Source organism: Rhinocladiella mackenziei (assembly GCF_000835555.1).
Source record: "Rhinocladiella mackenziei CBS 650.93 unplaced genomic scaffold supercont1.1, whole genome shotgun sequence".
Taxonomy (NCBI): Eukaryota; Fungi; Ascomycota; class Eurotiomycetes; order Chaetothyriales; family Herpotrichiellaceae; genus Rhinocladiella; species Rhinocladiella mackenziei.
This window is the reverse complement of record NW_013550604.1, coordinates 4,252,654-4,276,181: the sequence shown is the minus strand read 5'-3', so window position 1 is coordinate 4,276,181 and position 23,528 is coordinate 4,252,654. Positions and strand designations below refer to the sequence as shown.

General features: G+C 49.9%; 7 protein-coding genes across 7 annotated transcripts; 4 read left to right on the top strand and 3 right to left on the bottom strand.

Moving 5' to 3' along the window:
- Positions 1-610: 610 nt before the first annotated feature.
- On the top strand, positions 611-2,287 carry Z518_01501 (uncharacterized protein; the record flags this gene model as incomplete). The annotated part of the gene is made up of 1 exon (XM_013422101.1): positions 611-2,287. One exon carries the CDS (start codon positions 611-613, stop codon positions 2,285-2,287), a length of 1,677 nt encoding a protein of 558 aa, XP_013277555.1.
- Positions 2,288-3,542: 1,255 nt separating this feature from the next.
- Positions 3,543-5,604, bottom strand: Z518_01500 (uncharacterized protein; the record flags this gene model as incomplete). Its single annotated transcript, XM_013422100.1, has 4 exons — positions 3,543-4,179; positions 4,245-4,367; positions 4,421-4,621; positions 4,670-5,604. 4 exons carry the CDS (start codon positions 5,602-5,604, stop codon positions 3,543-3,545), a joined length of 1,896 nt encoding a protein of 631 aa, XP_013277554.1.
- Positions 5,605-7,417: 1,813 nt separating this feature from the next.
- Positions 7,418-8,255, top strand: Z518_01499 (uncharacterized protein; the record flags this gene model as incomplete). Its single annotated transcript, XM_013422099.1, has 2 exons — positions 7,418-7,543; positions 7,611-8,255. 2 exons carry the CDS (start codon positions 7,418-7,420, stop codon positions 8,253-8,255), a joined length of 771 nt encoding a protein of 256 aa, XP_013277553.1.
- Positions 8,256-8,281: 26 nt separating this feature from the next.
- On the bottom strand, positions 8,282-8,698 carry Z518_01498 (uncharacterized protein; the record flags this gene model as incomplete). Its single annotated transcript, XM_013422098.1, has 1 exon — positions 8,282-8,698. The coding sequence occupies one exon, from the start codon at positions 8,696-8,698 to the stop codon at positions 8,282-8,284; it is 417 nt and encodes a 138-aa protein (XP_013277552.1).
- Positions 8,699-9,074: 376 nt separating this feature from the next.
- Positions 9,075-9,467, top strand: Z518_01497 (uncharacterized protein; the record flags this gene model as incomplete). Its single annotated transcript, XM_013422097.1, has 1 exon — positions 9,075-9,467. The coding sequence occupies one exon, from the start codon at positions 9,075-9,077 to the stop codon at positions 9,465-9,467; it is 393 nt and encodes a 130-aa protein (XP_013277551.1).
- A 2,020-nt stretch (positions 9,468-11,487) lies between these two features.
- On the top strand, positions 11,488-12,429 carry Z518_01496 (uncharacterized protein; the record flags this gene model as incomplete). The annotated part of the gene is made up of 1 exon (XM_013422096.1): positions 11,488-12,429. One exon carries the CDS (start codon positions 11,488-11,490, stop codon positions 12,427-12,429), a length of 942 nt encoding a protein of 313 aa, XP_013277550.1.
- A 4,373-nt stretch (positions 12,430-16,802) lies between these two features.
- Positions 16,803-18,059, bottom strand: Z518_01495 (uncharacterized protein; the record flags this gene model as incomplete). The annotated part of the gene is made up of 3 exons (XM_013422095.1): positions 16,803-17,494; positions 17,543-17,875; positions 17,930-18,059. The coding sequence occupies 3 exons, from the start codon at positions 18,057-18,059 to the stop codon at positions 16,803-16,805; spliced, it is 1,155 nt and encodes a 384-aa protein (XP_013277549.1).
- Positions 18,060-23,528: the final 5,469 nt, after the last annotated feature.

The following is a 23,528-nucleotide window of genomic DNA, read 5'->3' as shown; positions in this document are numbered from 1 at the left end:
GCCATGATAACGAGAATGCCAGTACTGTTTGGGCCAAGCACGCTGGGTTGTTCCAAGCTTTCTTTATCTACCTTCTAATAGCAGCTGTTTGTCTGTATATAGTCAAGCGCTATCAACGATCATGGCATTTAGCCACAAATGCGCAAATGAAGCTGACTGGCTGGCTGCTTTCTAGCGATTTGCTTCACAACCAACAACCAGTCTCCACCATGATATCCCGGGGAACTACTCTTCCTGCCATTCGAAGCGATAGGCGACAGAATAAGCTATCCCCAGCTTTCCCTAGGTACACGAACGGCGCATCGAGACCGGACCTATTCCGCCAGTCGAGATGCGGACTCCTTTGGAAGACCAGTAAGGTGCGTTTGCGCAGCGGGGAAGAAGAAGGATGCCGAAGACGTGTGAGATATGTCGTGTCAACGAGGAGCACGATCATCAAGCACATGGGTTGCGACTGATAGCGCTCGCCGGCGCGATTGATCGAAAGGGGGGCGAACTCATCATCTATTTTGTCTTAAAGAGTTTTAGACCCTCAATTCATTCTACACAAAGCAGACCTTTGAACGATCCTTAATCACTGTCACACAGGGTTTATTCATAATATCACAAGATGGTTGGCAGGCCATTCCCCCTCATTCAGCCCAAGGCCGTGCCTGAGGGAACATCCGATTTCGAAGCAAAGCGAACGGCTCTGATTCGAGCCTTCAACGAAAAGATTCCCCTCGCGTACTACATCCCTCAAGAAGTGGTGGACAATCCGCCCACAGATGTCTCAGGCATCCCTAGCACCTGTGGTATCCTGACTCCCGAAGAGATCGAAATCACAGAGAGCTATGACGCTACAGGTCTCGCTGAATCGATTGCCACTCGCAAGTATACGGCGGTGGCTGTGGCTACGGCGTTCTCTAAACGCGCCATCATCTGCCATCAACTCACCTGCTGCTTGACTCAGTGGTTCATGGACGAAGCCATCGAGCAAGCTAAGCAGCTCGACGAGTATCTGGAAAAGAACGGCAAGACCGTCGGCCCCCTGCATGGCGTCCCCGTCAGCATCAAAGAACACGTGCCCGTTGCCGGGACTTTCTCATCCATGGGTTGCTTCGGCAGTATTGTCAAGAATGACAAGGACAGCCAGATGGTCGAGATCCTGCGCAGCCTTGGGGCCGTGTTCTACTGCAAGACTAACCAGCCACAAACTCTGATGCACCTGGAGAGCGACTCACACTGGGGACGAGTGTTGAATCCTTTCAACATCCATCTTTCCGCGGGCGGCTCAACAGGAGGCGAAGCAGCCCTGATCGCCATGAAAGGGTCGGTCATGGGAGTTGGCACTGACATCGGTGGAAGCGTTCGGGGGCCGTCGGCATTCTGTGGCATCTACGGCTTCAAGCCAACCTCGTACACCTTGCCCATGAAAGGTTTCCTTGCAAGCGCGTTTCCGGCAGAACTCAACGTCTTGTGCTCAACTGGACCGATGTGTCGGAGCTTGAGGGACATGGATCTGTTCACAAGCGGCATCCTTTCAGCCAAGCCCTACCTCGTGGATCCCAGGATCATCCCAATTCCCTGGACGGGCCTGAAGACGTCCGTCAACAAGCGTCTCAAAGTCGGCGTGATTAGTAACGATGGTTTTATCGACCCTCAGCCACCGGTCAAACGGGCAATTTCCTGGGCAAGAGAACAGCTCTCCGATCCCAAGTATGCGGAGATGGTGGAAGTTAAAGAATTCAAACCTTACGCTGCCGCCGAAGCCTGGTCCAAGATCCGGAGAATGTACTGGCCAGATGGAGGCAAGGGCACCAAAGACGCCATCACCGCCACCGGAGAGCCACTTCATCCTTTGAGCGAGTGGATCTGGAAAGATGCAGAACCCCTTGGGATGCAGACCGCGACCGCCGTGAGCAATATGCGCGCTGAAAGAGATGAATACCGCTGCGCCTTTGCCGCGAGTTGGGAGGCCCAGGACGTGGATGTGGTCATTGGTCCCGCGTTTGTCGGCCCGGCTTCGGCTCACGACACGGCCTACTACTGGACGTACACCTCGCTGTACAACTTCGTCGACTATCCAGGCGTTGTCATTCCTACCCCGATCAAGGCTAAGGCCGGGGAGGAGTATGCTTCAGATTATGTTCCGCTAAGTGAAGCATGTCAACATGTCAAGCAGCTCTGGGGAGAATCGAACTTCGAAGGGGCTCCTATTGACCTTCAGGTGAATGCCAGGAAGTATCATGACAATGAATTGTTTGGTGCACTGGCGGTATTGAAGGATGCTTTGTCTTTGCCATGAAATATGGAACGCTTTTATAGTAAAGTGTGAGACATTCCCTGGTGTCTCTGCCCTGGCTGCTTACCAAATCGCTCTAGGAGGTAACTCCACAATGTGCTTATGGTGCCAGAAGCCCATCACCTGCTCATGACTTTCTTCTATCCCGGATTTTGTCCAAACTTTGGCCTGAATGTTGAGCCTCCAGATATCATCCTTGGTCTGCTCAACAGCGGAGCTTTCAATTCATGCAAGTTTTGATATGGATTCTCCATATGGGAATCCGGTAACCCCTATTAGTCTTCACTTGTGATAGAAAAGAACTGCCAGCTTTCTCCAACTGCAATTCCGCCGTAAAAAGGCCATATATCGGTTTCATGGACTTCAACAAATCTATCATCCTCTACACGGACATGGTATTTTGCCCGCCTGCAGTCCACTTGAGGGTCGTTTTGTTATTCCAATACCGCTGGCATTTCTTCATACACCAGTCCAAGACCGCGTGACTCCGCAAATAGCTTGCTCCTAGATGCCTCGACCTCTTTTACGACGGCAACACCGTACTTAACATCTCGATAACCCTACGATAACAAGGCCTCTGGCATCGTCAAGGGTCTCCGTATATTGGCTAAGACTGGAATTCAACGTGCTCATAGTAAGATAATGTCTCAGCGCCCGAGAACTTAGAAAGGTGGTAGCAAAGCAAGAGGATGCTATAGATACTCTATAATAAATGTACAACGAGATACTGGCTCCAGCGGCCTTCTGAGCACTCAGTGTGATGCATTTGACAACAATATAACAGATATATGGATTTATGGTCTGGAGTATGGTGTAAATGGCGATTCACGCCCATCATGCACCAAACTTAGGCTTGTTCACAAACGCTGTGCCAACCATTTTCACGGACGTAGTTGCCGCTTCATTACACTGTACAGCACATTGAATTTTCCAACGGGTGCGGCCCGCATTCGTACATTGTTTGGCATCAGACGTTCTTTTGATTGAGGACGAGTACTAGCCGGCAGAAGATTCTTTAGATCGAGAAACCATGAACTCGAGTTCAAGTTGGGAGATCCTAAATTTTAATGTGGGTTACGCTCTTGTCGGTGAGCTGGCCTGGTCTGGTTACATTGAGTTATGTAGGTTTGTTGGCTGTTTTTTGACCTCGACTGACTTAGCTATCACGACAAAATTCGTGCTTCGGATGCCACTTGTTTGTCCGTCCATGTTTCCATCAGCCATCGGGGATTTCTTCTTACATGTCTCAGTCAGACATTTAGCCGGCTGGATTTTTGCAAGAGAACGGAGTAATTGAAGTGCTCTCGAAAGCGTCATGCATGCCAGTAATCGAAGCATAAAGACCCAAGCCAGCCGTCCCAAGCGCCGCAAGACTGTAGAGAAGATCGAAGGTATTGATGGCGAGTTTCTTCTTGTAGCCTCTGATCCATCGTTTGATGCCGCTGTCTACACGCTTGACTTGGCCAGTTATCGGATTGAACTCTTCCTCTGGGAGCATGGCATCCTTTTGAACATTGAAGCCGACAATGAGAAGAGGTGGGAAGGTGTAGGAAAATTGCAAGATGCACAGGGCGCCGACGAACGAAGTCAAGTTGCTGATTTGTGGAATAGCGGCAGCGATGATGAATGCAAGACCCCAGTAGATGGGAACTGTGGAAGTCTTCTCGTCAACACCATGCCTGACGATGTGCCAAACCAACAGCATGTCGAAGAAGAACTTACCGATAACAACCCAGATCCATTTGCCGGTCTTATGATCAAGCGGTGGGAACTTGAACACATCACGCAGCACAGCCGAGTAGAAGACCTTAACACCAATGTTGCCGTACAGCAATGCGGCAATCAAGCCGGTTATGAAAGAAATGGCATTACCTAGAGTCTGGTAGCTATAGGCGCTGTTTGGAATTCCTGGTGACCATGTCAGCGAGCAGCCAATATGAAAATTGAGGAAGAGTCGGACTAGCCTTGGTAGGCAGGGTTGTAAGTAAATTGTCCTTGCGCGCTGTAAACGACCATGCCGCTGATAATATAGCAGCAGAAGATAAAAATCTCAGCGAGAATAAATCCCTTCCAGAAGTCATACCTGCGATTACTGTTATCAGCAGTTCCACAGTAACAATGGCAGAGAACCCTTACGGTCGCCGCATTTCGGCCATCAATTCGTTGAACAGAGTCGCTCCACCGTATGCAAAAACGCAATTCATGAGACCGTTGATACGATCCTTGAGATCTGTCCCCTCTGGCCAGTAGCTGCTGGTTCGGATTGGTCCTCGTGGCGTGCCGTACGTATTGAGAGCTGCATCGTAGTTAGGAGGATACTCGTAAACGACAGCCATTCTATATCCCCGTGTTAGTCTGCTTCAGAGCCAGTAGTTGGATACCCACGTCGTAATGATGACAATGACGTTCAGCCAGATGGCAATGTTGGCGAGGAATGATAGCCGTTGAAGGGTTCGAATTTGACCAAAGACGAAACCCAAAAGCATGAAGACAAGCTCGGCGACGACGAAGCAAAGGAAGCCGTTGCCGTCTTTGCCCGCTGCCATCTGGGCCAAACCTTGACCGTTGCTCTCAATTAACAAGCAGATGTTGAGGAAGAATTGAAAACTTTGTAAGACATTGACACCAATACGGGCCCAGCTGCCGAAGATGCGGAAAGCGACGTCGCCATAGTTTCGCATGGGATAACGGGTCGAGTCGAGGCCAATAAAGATCTTCCAAAGTTGCATACCAGAGTAGGCAGCCATGAGTCCAAAGGACGTGTATAAAGCGGCACCGGGGCCATAGCCCATCTGGCTGATAGCCCATGGGACGTTGGTAGGCCCTAGGATATCTGTGGTGATGAGGTAGAATATCGAGCCCCATGTGGCGGTACGGGTCGCTCGTTGAGCTTGCTCCCATTCCGTCTCGGCGATACCCCATCTGTCGGTTTGGGGGCTACTGATGCCCTTTTCATCCACTGGGTGTTTCTCGTCGTTGCTAGATGCAGCATCAGGAGGGTTGTTGCCTTGGGCAGGTGTTTGAACGATTTGAGTCTCTGCTTTCCTGCCAATGAGGAGGTTGAAGATGCCAGCAAAGCCGAGATTGCCGACTTTGATGTGCTTCTCGACTTCTCGGGATCGATTAGCCCAGTAATGGTAGTCTTCAAATTGAATGCTGGTATCGAGGTAGATAGTTCTGTGACCGTGGAGGTCAGGGGGACCAACCAGGTGGGAAACCGACGCATGATGCTCATTGTTGGTACCGATGGCGTCGGCCTCGTCACCAGACCTGAGGTCAACGATGCCACCAATGTTAGCAGCAGAGATTATTCCAGCCATTTCCCGAGCTTCTGGAGGAGGACGCCAATCGTGCGGAAGGGAACTGAGAAGAGTCGGAAGGAGACAAATCACGATCCTAAATTATTATACATATTGAACGGCGTATCGATACCCTGCTGATCGACGATCAAGTATGCCGATGTAACAGTCCATGACTTACGCCACTGCGATACCCACTCCGCAGATACCAGAGTAGCATACACGGGTCATGATGACCATTATGAGCTCCTCGGCATCCCTCGCAGCTCCTCCTTCACGAGAAGCTTATCTCTCAGGCCTAAGTCGATGTCAAGAAGGATTCTAGTCGAAGATTGGTATGCCAATGTACCCTTCGCCTGTGCATTTATCTAGACGTGGCCTTTGTAACCAAGGACCTTTGTGAATCTGCGGCGTGTTTGGCGCCGACTCTGCCGAGGATTGGGCGGATGCCAATATCAATCAAGCTTTGGGTCGAATGGTGCTAATGAGCTTTTTTGGAAGGTCTAAATTAGAAATCGGCATGCGCCCCAGGGAGTGGGTGGATGCAACATCAGGATGCTATCAAGACGATGACGAAACCACTTTCATCAATTCCCAGTCCATCCGTCGTTACGTTCGACGCGTCAGCCTCTTTCGCTTCATTCGCCCTATTTCCTTTGGCTGCTTTCGTTTCCGAAGTTGTGTACAGTAACCTTGCGGAATATGTATGCTCATCTACAATTTGAAATTGAAACGAAGTGGCATTTTGAGGGGTATATCGCGCAGTAGTGTGTATATATATATGAGGCCACCGGCATTGGCAAAGATGCTCACTGGCGTGACTCCACGGTTTGTGCTCTTGGTTCTCTTGGTTTCGGTGTTGGAGGTGACACCAAGGTAAAAGCGGCAGGGTTGATGCGATGGCAACACGTGAGAATCCACGTGATTAAACTCTGTTTTCTCCAACTTCCTCTCTGCTCTTTTCATGTATCCCCAGATTCTTTCTGCTCCACGTCTCGTATCCCCAATATGCACAGTACCAATCCCAGCTGGCTTGATGGCCCCGCGACATTGTCTTAACCGGAGACGAGCACCACTGGGCTAACCAATGTGACCCACGGCCAAGCTCTGCATGGCCGACGCTCTCAGATGCAGCCATTCTCTAATCGCTGAAGACATTCTACCCGCCGCTATGTCTCTACTCACTTGCCGGGCGCGACTTCATCAACGCTCCTAACTGTTCCTCCACATGAGCGCCCCACGCCCCATCTATTCCTGCCACCGACAGATCGGATGGAAAACCGTGGTAACGGGAGGCAGATGTGTTGGGGGATGATTCTTGTGAAGGAGTGAGTATTTGCACCGGTAAGGATATCAAGAACCCTGGCGCTGTGTACGTTCATTGTAGCCTGTGTTAACGAAGGAGAAAAATTAACGTTCACGTCGTCCAACTGCTTAAGAAACGCCCAGTTGAGCAAGATATAACTTCCGACATCTGAAAAGATGGGCAGCTACTTGGAGGAACCAGTGTTCAAAACCCTCACGATCAAAGAGCTTCACCCGACTTTTGCAGCCGAGGTCGAGGGCGTCGACTGGAATAATCTCTCCGATGAGCAATTCAACGAGATATTCGCTGCTATGGCCAAGGCAAGTGCGATCTCTTGATCAGTTCCCTCACGGCGTCACAATCTTCTTTGAAATTTAGACCTTGAGAAGGGTTGGAAGATACCTGGGTCGAGGACCTTACTAATCTGAGCCTTGGGTGTAATAGTATGGTGTCTGCGTCTTCCGCAACACCGGCCTCGATGATGCCCGTCAAATTGAATTCTCAAGACGGATTGGTGACCTCGACACGATGAGACGATATATGACAGACGGCCGCAAACCAAGATACGGTTACTACGAACTGTTTGATGCCGGTAATATCGATGATCAAGGTGGTGTTCTTGATCCCAACAGTCCCAGAGCGCATTATGGAAAGGTCCGGCTCTGCCAACCATCATCATGATCTAGATCAGATCAATATAGGCTAACAAAATCTATTCAAGGGCAATACACTCTTCCACGTTGACTCCTCATTCAACCCTCGACGCGCGAGCTTCTCTATTCTCCGCGCCGTCGAGATTCCTCCCCCCGGAAACGGCGGCAATACCGACTTTGCCGACTCGCGCACAGCATGGGACGAGCTCTCTCCCACACTGCAAAAGGAACTCCTCGAGAACGACTACATCGTCCATCACTCCATTGCACACTCGCGCAAACTCGGTTCACCTGAATTCTTCAAGGACCTAGACCCGACCAATGAAGGCCACATGGCACGCCACCGTCTCATCCAAATCCACGAACCCAGTGGCCGGCGAAACATTTATATCGCTGCACACTCGCACCACATCGAAGGCGTATCCGAGGAAAAATCCGCCGAGCTCATTAAGACGCTTCTCGACCACGTCACGCAAAAGAAATATACCATCTCCGTCGAGTGGAAACAGCCCACCGACATGATTATCTGGGACAATCGATGCACGTTGCACCGAGCAAATGGAGGTGCTTTTGAAGGCAAGTACAGGAGAGATCTGCGCAGGACTACCGTACATGATACGAGCAGTACGGCTTGGGGGTTGAATGAGATTGCGGACACGGAGAATTGGGTCGTTAATCGTGCTGCGACTAGGGCTGCGGGGAATGCCAAATAGGCAGGTGCAGAAATATGTAGTGCAAATTACATAGTGGTCGGACCGAGACGAAACATCATTTGGAGCTTTCGATTGAGACTGCTCGCAAACGTAGGAGAAAACAGAATCAACCGCGTCTTGGGTCCGTTGCCGAGGAGATGGTCGGCAGCCTGCATACAGACGCTGGCCACGAACCGTTTCCGGGCTACCTGGTGGTATGAATGAAGAATGCCGTGGAGATCCTGGACGACACGTTCAGTGTTGCTCATCGGATGGCTTTGGACCAGATCTTGAAGTCTGATTACATCACCGTGTGCGCAGTCGTTGATTGCGCCTTCGTAGTCATCGCCAAATTTGAAGGGTCGAATGTTCCTGATTCGAAGCCTCGCGAGCTCGTGTACACCTCGCGGAGCCAGGGAGCTATCTTCAGGACAGGGTGGGAGATTGCGCAGTGACAGGGCCATTCAGCATTCAGTTGCCGATAACATCTCCCGCATATTGACCAAACCCTGTACCACCTATGAATACTGGCCACCCTGATCCACCTAACTGGGACGATCGTGAATGATGGGACTTTGACGGGCGCATCTTCCACATTCTCAAATAGCGACAATCTCACCTCGAACTCGGGCGCCGGACGGAGATCAAGATCATGCTCTCACACCATAAACGGCTCAATCTTTTCGTCTATGGCTAGCACACCGCGGTCGGACAAAAGGTTTTAGCCTTCTACCGGCTAATACTTTTGCTGCGCGAGTTATCCTTTCTTCTGGCCTCAATGATGCTGAAGAAGAGGCCATCTTCGAGCAGATCTCCCTTGCACTTGCACAAGCTTACGATATGGCTTCGCACACGATACCGATCGCGAAGACGCCATTCTTCCGATACTTCGAAGCCGCTGAGAACCGCCAACCTAAAGGTGTCCATGAACTATGGTTGACTCTTGTCTACCGATGCAAACTATGTATAGACGTCAGTGGAGCTCTTCAACTTCGACTCGTCAACATGCGCCTCAAGGACTCCAGTGCGCACATAGTTGCGGCAGGCAGCGGTCGGAATGACCCTTCCTTGTGGCTCCTCTTCAAGAACTTTCTGATGAGCTTCATCGAGCTCGTGACTGAGATACGGATGGCCAAGTCGTTGAGACTACTGCCTCGGGTAGTCTTCATAATGTTGCGACCTGTCCAAAAGGCGACTCGAGAAGCATGGTGCTTGATAGAGACAAGCCCCTAGCGGGATCTGGCCGATAGTGCGGCTATGGCGGTACCACCGCCCTCGGTGTTTGGTAGACTTGTGAGCCAGCAACTGAATGGGAACATGAATAACAATGGTCATACCAATGGCATCAACGCAACTATGACAAGTGCTAGAGGGACCTCAACGTATCCCGGCTCAGCTATATCCAACCACGGCCTCGCCAGTCTGGTTCCGCCTCAGTTGCCCCTTCTCACAGTTCCAGGCTCAGCAAGCACAGTAGCGACACCTAACACTGCCACGAAACGGGTGGTCAACGGCGTATTCGTCTCACCGATACTACCGCCTTTTTGCTGGCCGCACGATATCCATAGGTGCAGCTTCAGCTATTAACGGCATCTCGCCAGTCCTTGTTTCGCTTCCAGCAATGCCTCTCTCTGCGTGTGTATAGAGATCTGTCTTTCAAGAGCGGTAGTGTTTCAACGGGCGGATCATTGGCTGAGCATACCGCAGGCTGGAGTGTGAATTTCTTAAATAGGCGATGATCAGCTCGCTGAAGAGAAGCTTTATCGATTATACACAGCTCAAACCTGAGGATAGTAATCAGAGGGATGAGATTTGAAGTCCAGCAGAAGTGAAAAGAAGAACTAAGACGAAGGGGAAACGTGCATCATTCTGGCGTGTCATCGATTCTCGTCGTTATCGGCCACAATCCGTGGCAAACGCACAGCCGCGTAGTGTTGAATTTCGTGTAGGAAGTCGCGTCCCAAGACGGGAAGCTCCTTTCACGCGTTCATTAATGGATAAAGTGTGTGAGGGCAATGATAGGCGTAGGCTAGGTGCGAGGACGGCTTGATATGGGTTCCCCAATAATTGGAGCCTTTTGGCCTCCTTACAGTTGGGTGTTTGCTCCGTTGGCGGGCCGCTGCAATATAGAACCCCCCAAACCACTGAGGACGTATCAGTCTATGAAGGTCTAAGAGCAGAAGCACGTGAATACATTGGTCTTGGAGCATCTCCTCCGGCCTGAAAACTCCGTTATGCTCATCCTAGCCTAAGCGAAGGCTTGTTGTTCAGCGGCGGAAAGCTTAATGGGTATAGTGACTGAGATGGATCCGCCAGCGCAAGTGATTCTGGGTGTTGCGAGCCCAGATCCTTGAACTCACCAAACTGGAAATTGCAAAGGAGTGGCTGAAGAGGATGCGGGACCACCAAGAAGCACAGGCTGTTGTGTTCTTCAGCCGGGACGACGAATTCTTCCTCCGACCTCTAGAGGAGGTCAGGTGATATCATAACAATCCGTTGATACTGCAGACAATGCCTCGCTTGCGAAAGGTTAGACTCGGCATCATTTTGGAAGGGTCGGACCAAACCCTCCCTCCTTCTCCCTCCCTCTCCCCCAAAAGGGATGTTGTGGTGGATGATGGGTTCTATATCCTGGAAAGATATGCCTTTCATGAGTTACAACACAGGCTATGCCAAGTTCTTACACAACTTCCTCTAGAATGTCTTCGCCGGATCATACACTCTAATACCAATTCTTCATTGCATGATGCAACTGGATACAGGTCCAGATTTCGGGGTCACGACACATAATGGAATGGCAGAGCCTCATATGCTTCAACGAAGAACGCGATGCGGCCATCCTAATGTCCCGGGTGCAGAATCAACCCGATAGAATTTCCAAAGGCCCGTTTGCCCAGGGTTTATGTGCAACCTATCGTAGCGAACAAGATAGACAGTAGAGTCTAGAGAAAAGATGGGGGAATGCGTTGTTGTTCTATCTAACTAGAAAGCAAGAGTGCAGGTTGCAACATTGCCAAGCCAACATCCTCACGTGATAATGCCAAGTAACTTTTCACGTGATTGGGGGTTTGTCATCACACGACCACCCACGGAGGGGTTCGCTCCCTCAGCCTGTGACCGGGATGATAGAATGACGATGAAGATGTCACTTGCTATTTGACTACCAAACAAATGGACTGAATGAGCTGAATCGAATCATTTCTCAATTCCAGCTACCTGGGCTCAAAAATAGCAACGCATCTCGAGAGCAGAAATGGCAGACCCTACTACTAGCCAAGCACCTCCAAATCCAAATCCAATTCTCACTCCAACTCCAGTTCCACACTTCTTCAGCCTCCCCAAAGAACTCTCGGACCAAATCCTCTCTCACCTCACATACAATGACCTCCTTCCCTTCCGACTAACATGCCATTTCGCTAGCGCTCTCGTACCATTCAGCGAGCTAAAGCTCCTCCGTCTACGCCTAAAGACCGCCCTTCTCGCCGACGAGCGAGCGGATTATGAGCAGAAGCAGATGAAGTTCCACAACTTCGAGCGCTGGGCCCGTGCGTTCCCCCATGAATATCGCACCTGGGACTCCGGCGACGCCATCAGCAACATCCACGCGAACTTCATTACGAAGGCAACACACCTGAATTGTTACGCGTGTCTAAGAAAATTACCCCGTGAATGCTTCACGGAGACGCAAGCCATGGGCAGTCGGAGCCTAGGGCACAAGGATGGACGGAGAAGGTTTTGTCGGTCTTGTGGTGTAAGCAAAGGGATTTGGGAGAAGGGGAGCACAGTCAAGGACGCCAGGTGTACGTGGATTATTTGTAGGGGATGCGACAAGATGAGAAAGTGTGATCCGGATCCGGCGTTGAAAAGCGACGGAGTGTGCTCGGCAGCCTGTCTGGAAAAAGTGAGGATGACGACCATGAACGGTTCCTGCAGTCTGCAGAAGAACGGCGGTAGTGCAGAACCGCATGGTTCTAAGCGGCTTGAGATTCGAGCTGCGACCGCTGCCGTCATGTCCGGTGTAGTTAACGGCGCAGGGATTCTTGAGGATGCGACCCCGAGCACCCGTGCAAATCGATGTTTACGGTGCTGGGCGATTAATCACACAGAGAGAGCCGCGGATGGGTTGATGGGATTGAATCTCTGCGGGAAATGTGAAGCTCTGGTTGACCATGAAGGTTTCAAAGTCAAGGAGTGAGTGTTTGAATGAGTGTTTGGTCGAACTCAACTCTCAGATGTCCTTTTTATTTTTTTTTTTGGAAACACTTGCAGCAGAGTTTGCCGCGAAACAATCGGCTGCCGGAATTAAAATTTCTCTATCGTCATCGACATCAAGACCATCAGCAGTGCCACCGTGGTAACGATAAAGGTCGGATGAATAACATCCTGCGGTTTCCTGATGACGTTGACGACATCAGATTGAACGGAATGGATCACCAACTTCTGGCATTATTCCCCCGATGACATCGCGAGCACCGAAAAGTCATCCAGTATTGCTGAATACCCAAGCCGCCCTGATCCCTCAACCCGTACTTGCGGGGAATTTGGTCGACAGTTGATACAAGAACGGTCCAATTGTGGTACGAACATCCCGAGCTGGACCGCCAATTCGAGGAACGACGCCTCAGCGGAGTGCTCCCACCAGATTTTTAGCTCAGTCTCCTTCCAGCATCATATTCTTGATGGCATGATCTGAGTTTTGCCAAATTGAAAGCGTTATTTCAAACGCAAGCAATCGAGATGATGGAACAGTCGTTTGGCAGATACGAGTGCGAACTTGCGCGACGAATCAGCTCCTTTTGGCGTCCAATCCTTCGGGATTGAGCCATACCAAAGTCCATCAAATTCATTGTCATAGGCGGGCTCATCGAAGTCTTCAGGTTTCAGGAACCACCACTCAAAAAGTTTGAAACAATTCGCCCATCTCTTTCTTGGAATTGATCAGCATGGTACGACGTTTGTTTCTCGTCGGGAGGTCTCGTAATCGGCGACATCTTTGGCGAAGGTTGCTCAGATCGTTGAAGTCGAGGTAGTCGATGGCTCGCGGCTGAATTTCTAGGGGTAAAACTGAGCGCTGGTTGGAGACCTAAAATGAGAGCTCCACAACAGTGTCGGCAATGGATGTCGAAGCTCTCATCTTCAGAATGGGATTCTGAAACCATGTTTCTGCATATTTTGAATGCCTGTAGGCTGCGCTAGCATAAAGCTCAGAGTTGTACGAGGTGAATCTCGAGGAAGACGTGCACAGGAGAGAAGACAAAGTATAATTTGTGAAGTATGCTCTCAGAAGGGACCAGAAGATGTTGGGGAGAGAGCGGGATGAGAGGAGGAATGAAAGGCAGATGAGGCAGAGAGGCGCTGTGTTCAGCGTGCGAATGTGCTGATTGCCTTGCCAGAATATCAAGGAACAGGATCGAAAAAGAGGAGTGAATCACGTTTCAAATCACTTTTCCTATTTTGCTGATTACTCGAAGCTCTCAAGAAAGAGACTGATACCTGATGTTGGAGCTTTTCTGGCTCTGGTAGTTCGATATTCCAGCTTAGACAGTCTCCGTGCTCTCCTTTCCCTTCCCCCCCCCCCCCCCCCCATATTGGCTGATTGCTTTTGCCCATCCTTTCCAACATAGCCTATGCTCTCTTGCTTTCCAAGCAGCTGATTGTCTCTCCAAGTATACTCTCTGTTCCTCCAAGTTGCAATCCTTCTTTCCTCCATACTCGGCATTTCCACTGAGACACCTTGCGGATTCCGAGTCTGATGCAGGGGAAAGGGAAGTAATCGCTCCTGGACAGGACTCTCATGAACGATACCGGTAGCGGGCAAGAAGGCAGTCCGCTCCAAGGTGCAAGCTCTGGAACAGGAGGTAGTCCAATGTCTGGTTTGACTGGTGCAGAATTTCGCCGTTGGTACTCTTCCATCGTAGTGAAACACGTTTGCAACCACTCCTTGTATGCACACCGATCATGGTGTTCCTCTTCTAAATCATTCTTCACAGTACGTTGATCTCAAAATCTGGAGGCCCGGTCTTGTGAAGTAGTGCATGTATTCGCGGCATTTCTGGCACTTAATCAGATATATTGTTGCAGACAACATCAATGGGCCTCCAAGTGTGATATATCTGTGAGGGAGATCTTCCAAGTGACATTTTCCACCCCTTGAGAGTTTGGAGGTACTCTCTGTAATTTTCAAGGTTTTATTCGACAAGACGTCCTCCACTCACTAACAGTTTTCGAAGGGACGAAAATTCATGGTACGTATCCTCAACCCGGAAATTTTTCGATGGTTTCATTCGATAGCATCTTGAACATGGTAAAAGAGTCCTCTCTGGACGTACAAGCCACTCGAAAATGGGTTCCGAGAACACGCATGCCAAAACATGATCGTGGACTACTTGTTGTTGGACAATCAGCCCATCTGATTCTACGAAACTAGCGTAGTGAGGGAGATTGTCGGATTTGCCGTCAATTTCGAACTATGCTCTCGCTATTTCATTGGTGATGCGAGGGAAAGGATCGGTGAAGAGGCTGCATAATGAATGACATGTTGTACGATCGTTGTAGAGATCCGCGTAGTCGAGATTATCTGCGGTCTTCTTTTGGAGTTCGAGAGGATGGCCTTCAAGGCACATTGACTCTCGAAATTCAGGTTCAGCCCTAGTTGGGGTCGGTCGGCTGCGCAAAGGCAAAAAGACTGTGATGGAAGATGAAGAATAGAATTGATGTTTGCATGCAAGATGCTGCGCCGGCCGCAGGCCACAGGCCACAGGCCGGCACGGTTAATAAAGGCGAGCTGCACCCTTAACGATGCGAAAGGCATCATCTTGATGACAGCACGAACCTGGAACCCATCACCGGGACTGGAAACTTCACGGAAAGCCCCCCGCTTGTGTCAACGAAACTTCCTTCTTGTTGTTGCTGGCAGTCACTCTAGGTCTGTCGCCTGTGGACATGGAAGATACTGGATGAGAGATGTCATCCGCCTGCCATTACTATGGGCACTAACCCCGGATAAAATTGGGAAAGGCTGTCTGCATAAGTGGAAGAAGAGTTTGAATGTCGAGGCAGGGGGCCGGCAGGAGGCGAGGCTGAAACACGAGTCAGAAAATCACGTGACTCGAAACATAACGAGTCATTTGAGGGCGGCCAGCACAACTCGCAATCATTTCTGAGAAAAATTCATGCCACGAGTAAATCTTGCTGGTAATTGAAGACCTGCACTCAACAGGATCCAAATTCTCGGCCCCGAACTAGCTGATTCTGCCAAGGTCCTAGAGACTGCGACGTTTCATCAGTTTGGACATACTATGTTGATCCTTCATGTTAGACTCATGCAACACACCTTCACATGAAAAGATCATCTAACGCGATTTGAACTGATCGAGTTAGATTCTGGAATATCCTTGTCACTAAATTTTTTCTCGTCTCTGCTTCAGTGCGCAAGTCCTCGAGCGTTTTGACGATTCCTGTCGCCGGCCTCGAAATTTCCTACCGACACACCGACTTCAAGCTCCTCAACACTCCAGCCCCGTGTTCGATGACTCTGCCGGTTCGACATTCGGGGCCGTAACACCAACCTACTAATGTCGGCCAGAGATAATGAATCTCTTGTGGAGTGGCGGGCACTGATGTGTGATCAGAATTCTGAGGACGAGGGATCTTTTTGGGGAGAGGCCACATCCTCCAATAGCCTTGTCGCATACTTTCCGGTTTGAGCCGCTGATATTCCCGCTGTCAGCATGCTTCGTCCGTGCCTTGGAAAATTCATTCCGAACCATTCAAATGAGGTCTTCGTTTTGCCTCTCAAGTAACCGAGAACACGTGGTAGGAGTCCACCGATGTGTCAATCTTGGCCCTTATTCTTTAGGCCTGGAAACATCAATTCGATGATGTGGGTGTACAGTCTCCGAGAATTCAAGAAAGATCCAGCGGAAACGAGAAACTAGTTTCAAATTCTTAACACATGCAGCGCACACAGAGCCGTTGAGCTGGAACCAGATTCGAACAGAGTACCGGAAAACAAAAGTGCGTAGGAACAGACCACCTGGACTGCAGCGAGCATCGATGGCCGCGCATACAGCTTCACACCCCAACACATCTGCATCAAGACTTTTATTTCTCCCGATTGTCGCAGTGTTGAACTCGGGTATCAAGTGGCCCATGGCCAAATTTTGTCGGCTGGTTGTGAGAACGCTGGTCGCGAATGGCAAAGTTTCTGGCAAAGTTTCTTCCAAAGAGAGATATCCTTTGGAAAGTGTCAGTCAGTGGTAACTTCCAAAGACGATGACACGGCCTCCAAAAAGGTCGAGTACAACGGCCCCCTCCGCATGGATCATTCGGCCGAGATCCTCGTATCCGAACACAATCATGACCCTCGATGATTTTGATTCTCAACAACACGGTGATTCACCCTTTCTCGGACAAGCCAAGATTCTGGTGACCCATGAGGTGGAAAGATCAAGTTCATCACAATGTCAGCTAATAAGACTTTCGTCACCTGCCGCCATCAGCAATGGTCACCTGCTAAAAGCTAGCAGAGCTGGTCAATCAAAAATATCTTCGTATACCTGACGAAAATCAGCCTGGTTCATGTGGAGCTCGTCTAACATGGTGGCTTTGAGAGGAAAATGCATGATGTTGATCACCCTCTCCTCTTGCTCCTGAAAACCCTGGTGAATGGGAATACCATCTTTGGGAATATGTGCCTCCTGCAAGAGCGGACATTGATGTTCCTTGATCGGGACCGCCTCCAGACCAGTCATGCTGCATGTCAACTTGCAGGGGCTGATATGAGGTAGGTTCACAAAAGTTGGGATTCAGCGGGGTTTGCTGATTTTCTATACCCATAACCATTAAGCCGGCGGTCGTCGACGGTAGGTGCGGCATTCCACCCGTTATTCTCCTCTCAAACGACGGGTATGTGTGTGTCCTGTAAGCTGGATGGAAGCCATGTTGGAGTTCCTCAGTTTCTGCTGTTGACATTGACCTGGTGGGCGGCTGCGGCCAGTTGAATGGCCCATTTTCGGCCGCTGCCTGATATTCATGCGAGCTGTCTGGCGAAAATGTGTTCGTATTTGACGGCACTGAACCTGTTGTAAATGTGGACGAATAGGACCCAGGTACGTTGTGTCCATACTGCTGATAGTATTGAGAATTGACTGGATCGGCAGCAAAATTTCGAGGTGAGTGGCCCACGTATGGTGAAGGGATCATTGCTTGTTGATGAGGGTGGTGTTGTCCTTGGTCATAGGTGGATGGATAATCAAAACCTGAGCAGAGTTAGCAAAGAACGATGAAAGATGTGCTCCCACCCCTACCGGGACCAGAAAGGGATCTGGAGCCAGTCTGAAAGCCCGGACTATCGTCTGATAATGGAGGGGTGCCCAACAAGCGATCTCCCTGATCAATTTGCTCAAAGGAGCTGCTCCTGAGGATCCCACCGGGTGAGGACGAAGAGACGGACGTCTCAGCGTCGTTGCTGTAACCTTCAGTCGTTTTCGTTGCTGATCGTGTCCTTTTCCCTTGGCCTGGACTCTGTTGGTCGACAGGATAGAAGTGGCAATCTTTTTTCAAACGGATACAATTCTGACATCGACCACCCGGGTTGTCGAAAGCCGGTATACAACGGATTTTACGACGTCGACAGTGTCCTGTGTTTGGTCAATCAAACGCCGACAAAGAAGGAAAAGACGTTCAAAGCTCACCGCATGCCACCGCAGTGCGATGATAACCCAATTTGTTTCTCTTCTTGTCTGCTGGCGACAGAGGTAGTCCTTCAGCTGCCATGTCGCGAACACTGAGCGATGAATTAACCCGTCTGACCAAACCCGGCATATTTAGAGAACCCTCCTCTCGATTAACTTGGTCTTGTGCAGAGCGAAATTCCACTGCAGAACTCTCAAAGTTATTTCCTTCCTCTTGCATCTCCGTCAGTTGACCAAAAGGCTTAATGCGGCCCAGTAAAAGTACCGGGAGTCACTTTGACTCAGGTTGCTCGATACCCAATACAACTTGCGCCGTCAAGCTGACGAGCTCAACCACATCACTGCCGTTCGACAATACCGGCCACAATCGAAACAGGCCCCATAAGCCGCGATTCAACAAGTCTGAGAATAGGTACTGAATTTGGGCGTTTGGTTGATCAGCCTTGCTCACAGGTCTGTCACTGCCTCACTCTCCCGTGCTGCCGGAACCTCAGCCTTGTCAAGATACACTTTCGTCGCGACGGGTATTTGATGGCACTCCTATGCACGGCGCACATGCATTGGCAGCACAGAATGGAAGTTCTCTCGAGGAGAATATCAGTGAAGGCCGAAAGAATGCGCCGAAAGGTTGATTCGACTGCGATGTTGGGGCTGATGTTGTCGGGGTGCACCGCAAGCGAACGTATCAGCTCGCGATGTCGGCAACGGCAAATGGTATTACGCAATCTGAGGTGGAAATTGGAGCCGGAATGTCGTACAGAATGTGAAAGAGAAATGAGAAGAGCAGTCAGAATCAAGCTGATATGGACACTCACATTGGAGTGTCAGGTTTCGCTCTTCTTACTAACCGAAAGCAAAGCGACTGGTGGGAGGGATTGGAGACAAAGTTCACAAAGAACAGGGTTCAACTTTTGCCCGAATTGTCCACCTGAAGAACAGGATCAGTGCAACAACTAGAGAGCAAAGGTTTCCATATCAAATCAGCACAAAAGACAAGCGCCTGGACTGTCAAAGAAGGCGTAGGGCTTTCGGATGGTATGCGGAAGTGGTATGGTGAATGGATCTCGCATTGCCCGTTGGACCTCTGGCCCCAATTTTTTCGCACTGGATTGAACCTGGAAATCAATTACTACGAAAGCCAACTTAGTTCATTTAGCACCTGAGATACAGGGACCAGTTATTCGTACCATTGGGCTGTTCCGGGCCCTACTGGGAGCCGGTGAAAGAGGTGGTGGATGATCAAGGCCAGCTGCCCGGAAGAGTCAAGACCCTCAGGGCTGGGCCACAGCGAAGACTACTTCACCACCCCCCTTCCCCCCCGGTGACGACAACCAGATATCCACACTACGCTGGGCTTCTTGACTCAAGTGGCTTCGTATAGATGGTCAGGTACGGGCCAAGCGGTTGAACATGGAAAGCCAAATCTCGATCACGATTGTCAAAAGTCCAGAATAGATTCAGAGACCAGGTCTTTGAGTTGCAGATGACCACTGGGCTCCAAGTCTCCCTCGACTCTCCATGTCAAGGCCATCAACTGTTGAATGACCCTCTGACTTCTGCTACTCCCGGGCCTGAGGGAGAAACCCAAAAAAGGGTGATTATCGTTTGGAACCCTACAGTTGGGGACCCAACAGCCTGCAAGGATGGCCGGATTTACCCAAGTCAGATCTGCGTTTACGATGCTCCGCCAATTAGAACAAAAGTCCCTGAGAAGCACATTAAATAGTCCCAAAAATTATGAAGCTCAACTTCGTCAATTACCACTGAAAGGAGCCGGGTATTGATCGTCCCAGAACCAGTGCTGGGGAGGTCGATCTACTCGGTACTAAAGCTATCTGAATTGTTTGAAGCCACGAGCGTTCGTTGAGGATCTTGACGGCTAGGACCAGGTATAACCCATTTCCTAGAGCAGAACACCGGTTGTGACGGAGCGTCGGATGGATTCCATGCAACGATCTCCAGCGCCTGTGAACAGACTTGTGCGAAGGTGCCTTGGGAACTTCTCCACTCTCACGGGGATGTCGACAACCACGCCGATCCTCAACCGTCTACTGGCCTTTGAGTGAGACTTTCAGAAGGTCGAGGGACCACTGCACACTACCACTCGCATTGATGACCTTAAAGCGGCTATCGAAGTCAGAAGTCTAATCTGAATTGGGGGGAGGGTATGCAAGTTGAAAGGACTTTGTCTGGTGGCCCCGAAGTGAAGCAAAAAGCGCGCCATTCAGCGCGTGGACAGTGGGTCCTGCCTATCATCAAGTCCAATGCTCGAAAGGTACCTTTCCCATTACTGGTAATGGTCTCGTCGACAGCCTTTTGGATGCGCGAGATAAATTTTTTGGGGGCAGGAACTCTTTCCACAACTTTTCAGAGTGCTGGTACGTGAACTAAGTGCACCCCTTGGGGGCCGGCGTTAAAGATGCATGATTGATTGCGAGAGACGGCCGATTTGCACGAACCAGACGCAAAGAAGACGGGAGGTACCAGTAAATGCTGTCGTCACTCAAGTCCCCAGTAAATCGGGGCTTTTGTCAGCGTCTGCCTACCGAGAACTGGCCTGTGCGGACGCGTGGTCGGGTGAACCTCTTGGGCACGACCCAACAAGGATACTAACCACTTAACTATCAGCTTACTGGGGCTCATTAGACCCAAAAATTTAGTGAGAGACGAGTTCAGCGTCTAAGAACGCCTGGTCAGTGGTTACGGGGTTCGATGAGAAGTGGTAATTCTAAGCACGGAACTGGTCGCTTATGAGGACTATCATTACCCGCCGCGGTATAATGGAAGTCCACTAGAAACGATCTGGTGCGGAGTACGAGTCCTGACATCGCTTCTGGTCGTATTCATACAGACGACTTGGACGATCCTATGAAGATGCCTCATGACAGGTACAAGGGATCAAAGAAACTCAAAAAAAAAAAAAAAAAAGAGACGCCGCAAATGTGGCAGGTGTTTGCTGGAGCTTTCGACAAGGACCCTCCAACTGGTTGTCTAGACCTTAGACTTCTAGGCGGAAAATCACTCTGGGTTCTGGGGTGTCAGGAGATTTCACGCTACAATCCCAAAGTTAGTACGGAGTTATCTGCAAGCCAAGGAACCTGGAGGTCCAGCTCGCTCTTCGTGATGCCCAAAGTCAAAGCCCAGGCTGCAGCACTAAATCATACCACCTTCCAACTCGCCATGTGGCATCGACTCCACGTGGACGTAGCCCATCCCAGCACCAGGGTTGAGGGTCATAGAATATACTGTTCTGGGTGAGGGCGTTGTTTCTTCCGTCGGAATCATGCCCGAGGAATGGGTGACCCTATCAAAGGAAACACAGGAGAAGGAAACATACGTCTTTGAAGCCGAATTCGGTCTTGCTAGAGAGCTGAGACGCCCGCGGGACAACTATTTTCCGACAAAAAGGAAAAAGCAAAAGAGGTACCCCTGTCCATGGGCGGCTCATCCTAATAATAACCCCAACATTTCTTTCGAATCAGCACTACTGTCCCTGCAACGGGCCCAGGATTTGGAGAATTGAGGCCTACAAGACTCATGAAGGCGAGCAATTTTTCCCGACCTGGAGTTTTTCAATTCAGAGTCGATAATCCACTTGCTACCTATTATCAAAGAGTGATGACGTCGAATCTCTGTGGAAAAGATGGGCCGGATTTCAAGACCTTGAGAGTCAGAGGTTTGAGGTCTCTGGAAGTGAAAAGCGGAGCTTGATGGTAATGGCTGCACCAATACATTTTTGTTTGGGGCTGCCCTGAGGCTCACCGAAGCCGCCCCGTCCAACTTGATAAACAAAAAACTTGGATGATACTGCGGCTGTCTCTCATCCAATTAGCCTTCATGGTAGTCTTTCCCGATTGCCAACAAATCCTATGATGTAAAAGATCATTACATCGCACGGTTAAATTTGCAAAATCGTGCTTTCGGCGGTTACCTTACCACAATGAGGCCGCTACTTCCGATCATGAAGCATTGGAGATATCAAGCCTTCCATACATCTATCTATCAGGGACTGCAGCATGGTATCACCAACCAGCCACAGCTGAACGGTTGTTTCGACAGAGGAGATAGACGGCGCTCTGAAGACTTACAGTTCTTTTCTCACTCGATCACCAGATTGACAAATCTTTCGCCTGTGCGGAGCGGCTCCATTTTAGCCGGGGAATCACAGTCATTCACGTACCAAATCCGATGAGCTGATGTACGATCAACCAAGATACCTGTCGTCTATCTCTCTCAAGCATGATGCCCCAGGAAGGAGGTGGTCAAAAAGTCTCAAACAAATACGGCGTCTCCCCTGGACACCTGACTGCATTGATCTCTCGACTTTGGAGGAAACTCTGAAGATCGGATCGCCTGGACCTCGTCGCATACCATTTTGCTCTAGTAAGGGCGAAGCAAAGTGTTGACCTCCTTCTCAGTATTTGGAACACAGATGTGCAATCATCCTGATCGTACGATCAGCCTCAACAAGATTTCTGTTGATCTCCGTGTTGATGAGGCTCCGATCGAACAGCTTCGCAATAAATGGATCCCCAAGAATGGCTCCCATGTCGCTTGCATGGCACTGGTTCTGATTGGACCCAAGTATTCTTGTCGGTTATCACGGAAAGGTCGATCATCTACTCTTTCTTGACCGGTCGGAAACCGCAAGGATTTAGTTCCGAGTTCACGTCTCTGAATCAAGCAGTTGGCACGAGAATGTTGTCCGCAAACTCAAGCCATTAATTGTCTTGGACTTTGAAGACTCGGAAAGCACCGAGTTTCTTCATCATAAAAGAGCAGCTTGAGCAGCTCATGGCATGAAGATCCTGAAAGCCATTTGGCTGGGGAGCCCTCCCCGAGTTTGTCCCTAACTTTTCCGTAAAAACTCCAATTTTCCACCATCCACTACTTCCGTTACGGCCGTTTCAATTCAGCGATAGCTAGAGAACATTGCCCGAGGCTTGCTAAGATGATTCTTCTAACGCTGAAGGGTTTGCACCGCTTCGACTGAGCTGATGCAGGCGTTTGACAAAACTGCGAACAAGAACACAGCCTCAATGCGCAGAGCTTCCAGGCTGCACAGTGGAACATGGCCTACGAACGATAAAAGTTGGAATTAGCCCGCCCTCTTCCTTCCCCCCGCTTTTTCAGCTGGAGCAAGTCACCCACCAATTCAGACGATGTAGCGACAACTTTGACGTAAATAATATCGATGTTCAACTTCTGAGCATCATCAAAATTTTATCAGTTGATCTTGTCAGCTGCTTTCCCCCCGGCTGGAATACTCACCACTTGATCTAGGCAACTTAACACAACAGCAATCAGCAGGAAACGCCTGAGTCTAGAACCGCCATGCAAGCTCCTATGTGTCCCCTTTTTACCAGATGTATTACCAGATGTACAGACCAGACCAGATTCTTCTGAAGATAAATCGTCTTCGGCAATTCTATCTGACATTTCATGGAAGGCCCAACCAAAACAGCTTTGTGCGAAACTTTCCTCCAAAGTTTCACGACTTTGGGTGCTTTGAATGCTAAAACGCAGATTTTCCTCGAAAGGTAACCGAGCCATCGGAATAATCTCTGGTGACAGAAATATTTTTTTTGTCGAGGAAACC